Source organism: Perna viridis, chromosome 10 (assembly GCF_037379345.1).
Source record: "Perna viridis isolate PV_CMFRI_1.1 ecotype Kerala chromosome 10, ASM3737934v1, whole genome shotgun sequence".
Classification (NCBI taxonomy): Eukaryota; Metazoa; Mollusca; class Bivalvia; order Mytilida; family Mytilidae; genus Perna; species Perna viridis.
In genome coordinates, this window is record NC_142454.1 from 30,468,860 (window position 1) to 30,479,703 (window position 10,844).

The following is a 10,844-nucleotide window of genomic DNA, read 5'->3' on the forward strand; positions in this document are numbered from 1 at the left end:
AATCGGTTTTAAGTCCGTCGCTAAATAGTCAGAAATAAATAGTACATGCAATACATTTAATCTGAATAGCAAAATGACAAACAGTTCAGCTATATCTACTGATGAATTTTGGTGCGCAAATGGATGCTGAAACTTGTACGGGAGTGGCAAGATTACATGAAAAAAGAAGCATAAAATCAAAGACATTGACATAAGATCACCTTTGCGGTGTCGTTGTTTCTACCTTTCAGGTCAAATGCGTAAGAGGGTATTATATGTAAGATCCAACGCACAATCTAAAATAATTCAACCATCCATTGCAAAATGTTAAATGGAAATGCCAAAGCAAAATACTTTCAGAATTTCTATAAAACTGCTTTAAAAGAACAAATTCCTCAAGCGTGGAGGTTCGGTTCAAGCTTTTCTGTACGTTTTTAATATTTTTTCTCATTTTCATAACATACCGGCACATCCTCTAGATCTGTCACCCAGTTGAATCTGCTGAGGCATGATAATTTTCGTGAAATAAAGCAATAATAATTTCAGTTAAAGCCAATTCATATGAAATAAATTAAGTATGCTTGACAGAGAAGTAATCCTTAGCAATGATTCTATTTGGTTTTGTTTTTTCCCTTTATTTGCAAAGTGTCGAAACAAATGTTCTTGCTTCTTGGTTGTAGCCATTTTGTAAATATGGTGGCGGTGCAACACTTTTCAAATCTGCAATGCTTCCACTGACTTTTGACCTGAAAGAAATGTAGTTCTATAAAGCAAAATTATATTTGTAATACTGATCCTTTTTCATTGTTTTCTATGAACAATATTGAACCATTTATACAGAAAAAAAATACAACACATATTTTTGACATATTTGACAGACTCAGATAAAAAAACAACACATTTTCACATATTTTTTATATCTTTTTCTTATGGTTTTATGCATGTTAAGGACTACCATGAAAAAAGAAAAAAAAAGCATATGACAAATTCATGTTCAGAGAAAAGCATGTGTTCACCTTGTCCACGATCCTAGTTTTTAGTGAAGTCAGAGTTGCCCATTTACTTTTGTTTCTTTGTACGTTTTATTTTGGTTTTTATGTTCTTTGTTGTTTATTTCTTGTCCGGTCTATGTCACTAGATTGCGTATTTTGTTATTTCCGCTAGAATATTAGTTCCCTTGATTACTCTTTCAGAAAAAAACAAATTAGGTCGGAAAACAACTAGTACATTGAATATATGACTGATTGATGGTTGGGGTTTCACGCCCGAGCAACAATATTTTAGCTATATTCAGGCGGTGAACATGAAATGAATGATAAAACGAACATGAAATGATGATGACATGAAATATGGGATGGGAGACAAGGATAATGAGATCGACAGATTTGATTGCCACTTGAAATATACACAGGTGGGTAAGGTCGGGCAATTTAGCCTCCTGTTGCAGAGCTCTAAGGCTTCTACTCCGGGAGAATACCGAAGAAGGGTTCTTTAACGCGCCAGGAACGTGACATCTTTCCCAACACGTTGCACCACTATGGTTTGCGGGCAGGTTTTCCGTATTATGTTACATGCCAGGGTATCACTTGTAGCAATTGTAAACGATTATTTCAATTATTTACTTATTGCAATGAAATGTGAATTTGATCACCATATAACTTCCCCACATATGGTCCTATACTTTCGCACATCCATTATCTCTGCATCTCGAAGCAATCCCTTTATACTTAATAGTGAAGACGAAGGATGGTGAAGAAAGACAAAAGAATTTAAATTTTTTCCTCCTCCGTAAATAAAAATTCAGATATAACTATACACAAATACAGAAATCCCTATTTAAATATTTAAAAGTACAGGCAACAAAATCCATGTATAGTCTATTACAAAACTGTCGTAAACATAATTTATCTATTAAATGTCAATTAGATTTGTTTGAAAAAGCCGTTTTACCAATTATTTTGTATGGTTCAGAGATTTGGGGTTTTGAAAATCTTGCTATTTTGAAGCGGGTTCAACTTAAATTCTACAAAATTATTTTCAATCTTAAACAATCAGCACCGAACTGTATAGTATATGGCGAGCTAGGGAGATTTCCTATTTCATTATCGGTAAAGATTAGAATGATAAAATGTTGGTGTCGTTTAGTAAATGGAGATGAGAATAAATTTTCTTCTATTCTTTATAAATTACTGCATGTGAATTTTGTAAACTTAGAAAGCAAGTGGTTGGCATTCATTAAACATATTTTTGATGAGTGTGGTTTATCGAATGTTTGGCGTAACTCAGAGTATTTTTCCGCTGAGTGGATTGAAAAATGTGTTGAATTAAGACTAACTGATCAGTTTAAACAGAATTGGTCCTCTGATGTATTTAACTCTTCAAAAACATTAAATTAAAGAATATTCAAGGTAGACTTTGGATTTTACCATCATATCTGATGTTTTATTTATATAAATTTAGGTGTAGCTCCCCAGATTACCAATTGAAGTGGGTAGGTGGACAAATACATCTAGAAATGAGAGATTATGTACGTTCTGTGACTCACACGAAATAGGTGACGAATTTCATTATATTTTTTCTTGCAAGTTTTTAAGGGAGGAAAGGAAAAAATTCCTCCCAATTTATTGTCAAAAACATCAAAATATTATCAAATTTATCACATTATTTAATACTGCTGATGTCGCTATTTTAGAAAATTTGGCAAAGTTTATAACAGTTATTCTTTTTAAGGTCGTCCCTCCTGGTTAGATGACAACAACATTTTTACACAAATATATACCATTCTTGTTACACATGCACTGTAAAATTGTATAATTTTATATTATGTAATTTCTCGATAACATATGTTTATGAGAATAAAGTATTCGTATTCGTATTCCTGTTTCAGCACAAGTTCTTCGTCTGTTATTTAATTCGAGAAGTGCTTAAACATTTAGCCAAAGATTCTAAGTACAAACGCTTAAAACAGCTCCTAATCAGGAAGCGGGTAAAGGTCTGAGGAGGAGATTGATTTTAAGGATCGATACAGAAAATCATCAAAGCTACTTGTCGTTTGTCACAAAGTTACTACAAGTAGGTAAATTTAGTTCTTACCTCCGGTGCTTCTTGAGATAGACGTATGCAAATACCATGGCAATGCCATAGACAAAAGTTGTTGTTATAACAGATATTGATACATAATACCATATTCTTCCACCGTCTACAAACATGGGTTGGGACTCTGCTTCATCTGCAAACATTATCTTGTGAATGTCTTATTTTATATGAACCAATAAATGTCTTAAAAACCCCCGATGAGTAATTAATGATCTGCATATGTACCAACATGCGATTGGAATAAGAATATTTTAATGGTTTGTTTTTAATGACTGTGAAAATGTCTATAAGTTAATGAATTAGTATATGAATACACCTGGTATTCTGATAATATTACATGAATCCACATGAAGTGAAATACAAAAAATCAATTATATATGTACATGTAATGTCTATATTTTTGTTTCGCAAACGCACTTACAAATACGTGTTATATATATAAAGTATATAAATGGGTAGAATTTTAAATTTTCCGTTCTCATGCCCGTACACATTTGATTGCGGGTTTTTAATTTTTTTTCCAATATTGATATAATATAAATTGAAGTTGAGGTTTCTGTACTTAGTAAACTGAGGTTGTATAGCTGAAATGAAAATAACATATCGTATGGCGGGTTGTTTTGTCGGGTGTAAAATGAATTATCTTTATATAGCCCAATGCCTTAACTTCTTGATAAAAGTTGCAATCACACTTACGTCCACGAGTTAAGTGCAAATTATCAAAATAAAAATAAATAAAAACTTCTATTCCTTCGAAAACATACATGTTTTTTCAATGTAAAAACTTCTAGAGGATTTATATTTCAGTCGACAATGAAGTATATTTGGATATTTTTTTCTGTTTAAAGTCTCATGTTCATCCTTGTACGATTTTCATAGTCATATACTTTAACAAACATAAATGGCAAACATTTTATAGTTTTTGGTCGCCTGAATGGTCTTAAAATAGTTGAAAATAGTTCAATATTCATTATTTGGGCCAATGTAAAGACAAAGTATAATGTTCTGTCTTATATGAAAGCTTGTTTGTACTATGGTTTAAAATAAAAACAAGCAAAAAATGTCATTTTCTTAAAATCTTTATGGAAAAATGCATCGGCTAAAATTATGTTTGAGACGTTTTGATTGTGCAATAACTTGTAGACTTAATTTTTTTAGTCATTGTTGAAAATTTGGAAATTCCATTGATAACATTTGACCTTGAAAATCGCAACAAGCCATTAAATTGTGATATTGTAATAGACGGGCGAGTGGGTCTGGTCTTCTTGAACTGGCTTCAAATACAGGGGAATGCAATAATGAAGACTATTGCTGTAAAAAATTGAAATGTGCAATTATAGCGATTTAGGAACTTTTTGCTATAGTACCCCATATAAGTTTAACTTAAAAACATATTTGGTATTGGACTTTGCTCTATCTGAACTACTTTAAATGATTTGTTTTTGTGTGCAAAAGTGACTGATTGGTATGTTTAATTCTCCGCTTACATGCATGTACAAAGATAGGGCTTGTAAGTCTTTGTTTTCGATTTGTTTCATCTGCACCCAAAAGCAGGAGAAACCAAAGATATATTTGTATTCAGTTTGCTACATCTGCGTACAGCAAATGTCAGAAGGTTCAATTTTGTATTATTACCAAAGTTTTCACAGTTTAGACAAAAGTTAAGCGTCATAGTATTTGGTTTTTAATAAAAAGAGTGCAGTCTCTACTAAAACAGTCGTTTTATATTTGAATTCGCAGAGTCCAGGAACTAGACTTACAAGCCCTATTGACTTATCAAGAAAGTTGTTACACGAACGTGGAAATTCGCCCTCTTTACATTTTCCATTTCCTGAAGAAGAAAAAAGAAACATGTACTCAATAAATTTCAGCAGCAAAGAAAGAAGGAACACCCCAATGAATGTAATGCTTTTTTAAAGTGATATCCTTTCAAAAATCATTACGTCGGCTTTGGGAATTCGGGGTATACTTTATTCTTTTAATACCGTTTTGTTAAGGTTAAGTTTAAAAAAGAAGAACAAATTAATAATACAAAAAGAGTCCTAATTTTTTATATAAGGCTACCTCATATTGTTCTTCCATTGATTTTACATTTTAAAAAAACTCCCGTCAAAACATATTATACATACCGAAACAATATGCCCTGCTGCACCCGATATTATACATGTAGTGAGTACATGTGCCAGTAAGGTAGTAAACGTTGAATGCTAGACAGTTCTTCACAAAAATTTCAATTGTCTCCTTACAGCATTCTTTTGGAAATCGACCTCTGACGCATGTTTTGCGTGAAACAACCCTGTCTTCAAACTTTGGTAGACTGCCTGTAAATATTTTAGTTACAAAAGTTTAATAAAGTGTTATTTTTATTTGGGAAACAGATCAGGCAAAAATAATGTAGACGAACCTTTACACAGCGAGTGAGTGTTACATGCGTGAGGTCATGGAATATATATGTAAGGACAATGTATGAAACAAGACATGGAGAACGAAGGAAACTTAGGAAACAGATAATAGAATACATTGGAAAGAATATATGGAATGCTAGGCAAACATTTTCTTTAGATATCGGTCATTCAGTCTACGCAACTTAAGAGCCTGAATCGCTCACTTGGTTCGATAAGTAACATTCTATTTACATATTCCGACCTTTTTTCCTTGGTTAAAATTTCCTAATGCTCATAGTTTAGGAACAATCATATCAGCTCTCATTAAATTATGTCCGAGAAGGAAATTCGTTAAAGTAAAAACATTAACATTTAGAAAAAGATGTCTAAGAAGGGCAATTTCAATCATTGCTTAACTGATTTACATAAAAAATTAACACAAAAAAAAAATTCCATGCTGAACATTTTACTCTATGGCAGTATTTGGGTAAACTTGACAGTTTGGGAGATTATGCAAAAAACTTCTATCTGAACCCCATGTTCTTTTTTAGTAACGCTGGCCATGTTTTTCGATGAATAAAAAATTCCGAAATTAATTCTATGCAAAACACCCTAAGGATAATTCATATCAAGATTGGTTCTAATTGGCCAGGTAGTGGCATAGAAAAATATTTTAAAAAAGAAATAACATTAAGAATAACGGAAAAACGTCGAATAAGGGGAATAATTCCAACATGGCTTAATACATTTACACACAAATTTGAACACTGATATGATTCATCCTGTCAGATTTGTGCTTAATCTAACGGTTTTGGAGATATCTGCGAAATCCACTGTCTAACACCTTTGTTATATTTTAGTATGACTGATGAAACCCCCCATCAATGCTTTGCACTATGCAGAATACGTTAAAGAAATTCATACCAAGTAAAATATTTAACGATTTTAAAGATGCCAAGTGATGACAATGTTTTAGATGGCTCTTTGAGCAAGGTGAGCTAAAAAGCTTATAACAATTTTATGATTATGAGATGAATTATTTAAACATGACTGCAACAAGCAAGAAATAAACTATCCTTTATCAGCTTGAAACAAGACCACATGTTTACCATTTAGCCAAATAGGTTCTGTTATGCCACAATGGGCAGCCTTAACACAGGACGTTGCCATATCAACGAACTTGTTGCTTTGGATCGCCCTGTACCATCCTGGTTTCAGGTTTTGGTCCAATGGCATGCCATAGGCTTGATCTATACCACATTCACTGCCTCTATAACCTACTTTGTCGAGATTTTGTGCAGACAAACATGGGTCCATCGGTGAAATACTAATCGGTGAGTTCGAAGTATCTGTAAAATGAAAATAAATGGATGGTGTCTAATTTATCATGACTCAAAAACATTTTGCTTTTATTTTTGTATAGTACAATTGATGGAGAGCAACTAGTGAAATGAGAATAATCAAATTTTCCTTTTATAGTGAAATCAAATGTAATTTGTATTCATTGAAAATTAAGTACAGTATTGTTTAAAGTTTGATGATGTAGACCTAGGGTACGGGACTCTTGAAATCAGTGATATGTTTGTTTCGTATTTAATTTCACCAAAGCCTTTCATCAGAGTTGTGTCCCTTACCCTAGGCTTACCTCCTTAAATATATATAATCGAGTTTATACATAGGTAAAACTGGTGAAATATGTTACTTGTTGCTTCCATATCCATTTACGTGTCTTACATACCTTGTACATGTGTTGTTTTTGTCATCGTCGTCGTCATCGGGCAGCTATGATTTCCTTAAAATGTTGAAATAGCAGCTTACAATAAAATTATGATTTTCTACAAGTTTTAAATGGACGTTTAAACAAATTTAATAGTTCTCATATCGTTTCTGTACAATGACAACTCTTATCTGTTATTTTCATAATATCTTGACATGCAACGTATTAAAACAAAAACATCAAACGAGAAAGGTAACACTATTTGTGAAGAAGGTGCTATAAACATTTTTGTTTTCATATTACACTGAACAATGCAACATAATTTTTAATTTTAACATTAGAGAGGCTTACCAAAACAGTATCCAAGAAAACACAGTTCAACGAAAGGGAGATGATACACATAGAATGCTGGACACTTCATAATAGTCAGCCTTATAGACGATATGCATGTCTTGTCTGAAAACATTCCACGAACGCACGCATTAACTGTCACATTGGTGCCTATCACTTTCGGATGACTTCCTAAAATCCACGAAATATTCGAATTAAACAAAGCACAAAGAGAGGAAAGCGTCAGTGTTCAAATTATAGATACTAACACACAAAAATATTATTTATTTTGAGGGAAAGAAGAAGTCATTATGTATGTATACTCGCCATGATGAATAGCTGTCATTGGTAATTTAAGGATATACATGTAAAACATTTCCTGGTGGTACTTGATACAGGTAAACTGCAAGCGAAGGGATATCAAATACGTATACATCGGTTAGAACTTTTTCGATATGTACTATGATTGCCGGTCATTTTGCCGAACAAGACTGTTTATTTAAATCTGGGATCGCTTCCAAATAAAATGGACGACGAGAAACTGATATATATATATATATATATATATATATATATATATATATATATATATATATATATATATATATATATATATATATATATATATATATATATATATATATACTTGACAAATAATCAACTATATGCACATCATTCAGATAACCTATCCAAATTTTGTTATCCAAATGAGAAAAATAGGTATAAATGTTAAAGAATGCAAGAACAAATGACAATATTTGAAAGAATGGCCATAAAGAAACAGGCAGATTTTATTATACGTGTCGAAGGGAGAAAAAATAAGTTTATATGTTCCAATTTATTGTTTGACTCATTGTAGTGCATGAGAGAACAAGGTTTCGGTTCTATATCAAAAGCAGATGACTCTTTATAAAAATGATTTTTAGACATTCATTTTTCAGAGTATTTACATTTATAAAAAAAACATCGCTGATGCCTACAATCTTATAACCAAATGGCAGGAAAATAGAATAATCTTTCGAAAAGAATTTATAAAATATGGGTATATACAAAGATTATACCAATATTGTTTTTGAAAGATGCCATCTGCTGTCCGTATTTGATTATGAACATGAGGACCTGTTCATAAACTTAGTACGTTGGCAGCGAACATTTTGATCAGTGCGTTACCTTCAGCAATCATATTAAACTCTTCATATTCAATGATAAATACTATGAAAGATTTTGCAGATCAACTTCGGCCTTGAATTTACATACATCTACATGCATTTACTCTCTTTTAAAGAGAAACCGGTAGACGGAATATTTACAATTAGGAAAATAAAAAATTGGAAATGTAATATTAAGTGTATAAGTATTCAGGTTAATTAAAGAGTAATCAAGAGAACCAAGGTTATAGCGGTAATCAAAAGAATGTTACCCAGGGACAAAGACCAGACATGGGAAACAGACATACACAACAAAGAACATAAAGTATCTAAAAACATACATACAAAGTAACAAAAGCAAATGAGCAACTCGGACTCCACTAAAAACTGGGAGCATGGACCAGCTGCACCGGTAGGGTAAGCGTCCGCTGCTTTTCTAGAAACATCCGCCGTGTTGTTCATACAGAGTCAAGTCCGGGGTAGACAAACAGGGAAAGGAAAACTATAAACCTTTGAATAAACCAGTTTTAATGATGCAGATGGATACACCATAACGATCCATGAGGTCATGATGACGACCATAAAACTTCTGTAGTGATGACTTCAATCTTGTAGCAACATAACCCTGTTTCAGAAGCCTATTTGTTAGAGTTTTAGCGCGATACAAAAAGTCTGCGTAGTTTCGGCATGCTCTTGCATAACGTATGAGTTGTGATATGAACTCATTATGAATGAAAAACGGTATATTAATATCAATAAACTTGCAAAACAATATGTCCAATCAGAGACATTGATGACAACTCCCCCTTCAACCACACAAAGAAACTGATATTGTGAAACCTTTCAAAAATTTGCAGCAATCAATGTTCTAACTCTATAAGGAGGCTCAGTGCTGTGCCTGTTCATCCTAAAATATTTTATTGCTGTTTTTACAAACCATTAATCCAAATCGGTGAATCGGTCCCACATGTTAATGGCTCTGGACTTTTTTCAGGCATTTGAAGGTATTGATTATTATACATTGCAGCATACCACCCAGAAACAAATCCGTTACGGTCACAGATTTTATTTGAAGATGATCTGCATCCTGTTCCTCTTTGACCAGCCTTATTTATAAATTTGTATGACGTGCAAGGGTCTATGGCAGAACCTGAAAAAATAACAATCCATTATATAAAATCAAGCGTTGATAATCTATAATTAAGTATGATTTGTACGATACAGTTTTGTTTCAATCTCCTGCGCAGAGGGTTTCTTCTCTATTTCAAGGTTCTATACATCTAAACACTGCCTCTATCTAATATCCAATGCAGTACAATAGAGACAACTTCGTGGGTTTGTCCTGGGTAGTGCTCAATCCTTGTGAATGTTTGCACACCCAGTATTGCAGAGCATATGAGCTAGAGGAGTGATGTTATAAACAAGGAAACGGTTATAGGTCTGGGGAGGATACTGATGACAAAAAACGCCAAGTTAGAGCAATAATTCACATGACCCGATTAAAATGACCCTTCGGGCAAGGAGAGTTAAATGTCATATACAAAAAATTTGACAAACAACTTTGAACCAAAATAAAATGAACAGTTCAAGTTCTTTTTTGCAATGAATGTTAAAACCTAGCTATGGACTCTTTTATATGATAACTGCTTTAACTTTCAAGTATAACAATTGAATAAATATCATATTGGAACAAGCAATCAGAAATGAAATTTCTTCAAAGTGAGCATACAATACTAACCTTGATTTATACTCAGAAACAAGAAAACAACAACAAATACGTTCATTTTCAGAAGAGCTGATCCATAAGGCTGATATAAATATATAATGTAGAAATATTACATCGAACATGACAAAAAGGATAATTCGCTTTGATTTATACCGAAGGTATGAGAAATAAACTTGAGAACACTGTGAAAAGATTAAGAAACGTAAAATTATCATAAAATTGTTAAAAAATACCAAACTGAAGTACGATGAGAGCTTTTCAATACTGCTAAATAATGGTAATAAAGAAATAAAAGTACGAGAAGGAAGTTCTACGGTACTGTTCAAATTGTGTACACATATCATATTTTTTCATCTAATTGCATATTGAATCATAGAATGTAGTCTTGGTCTGTTGTTCTGAAAAGGAAAACACAGTCCGATATAAAAACTTCCGAATTGTCAACAAGTTTTTAACAGTTTGTA

General features: G+C 32.6%; 1 protein-coding gene across 2 annotated transcripts; it reads right to left on the reverse strand.

Annotated features, from left to right (window-relative positions):
* Window positions 1-42: 42 nt before the first annotated feature.
* LOC148605335 (uncharacterized) lies at window positions 43-10,544 on the reverse strand. Of its 2 annotated transcripts, XM_088547483.1 has the most exons (9): window positions 10,393-10,543; window positions 9,592-9,804; window positions 7,528-7,698; window positions 7,198-7,251; window positions 6,569-6,808; window positions 5,205-5,396; window positions 4,874-4,906; window positions 3,073-3,208; window positions 43-725 (listed from the first exon to the last, which is right to left on the reverse strand). In XM_088547483.1, exons 1-9 carry the CDS (start codon window positions 10,436-10,438, stop codon window positions 614-616), a joined length of 1,197 nt encoding a protein of 398 aa, XP_088403609.1. In that variant the 5' UTR covers window positions 10,439-10,543; the 3' UTR covers window positions 43-613. The 2 variants fall into 2 exon arrangements, with proteins under 2 accessions (XP_088403609.1, XP_088403610.1); XM_088547484.1 differs by lacking the exon at window positions 4,874-4,906 and having other exon boundaries at window positions 10,393-10,544.
* Window positions 10,545-10,844: the final 300 nt, after the last annotated feature.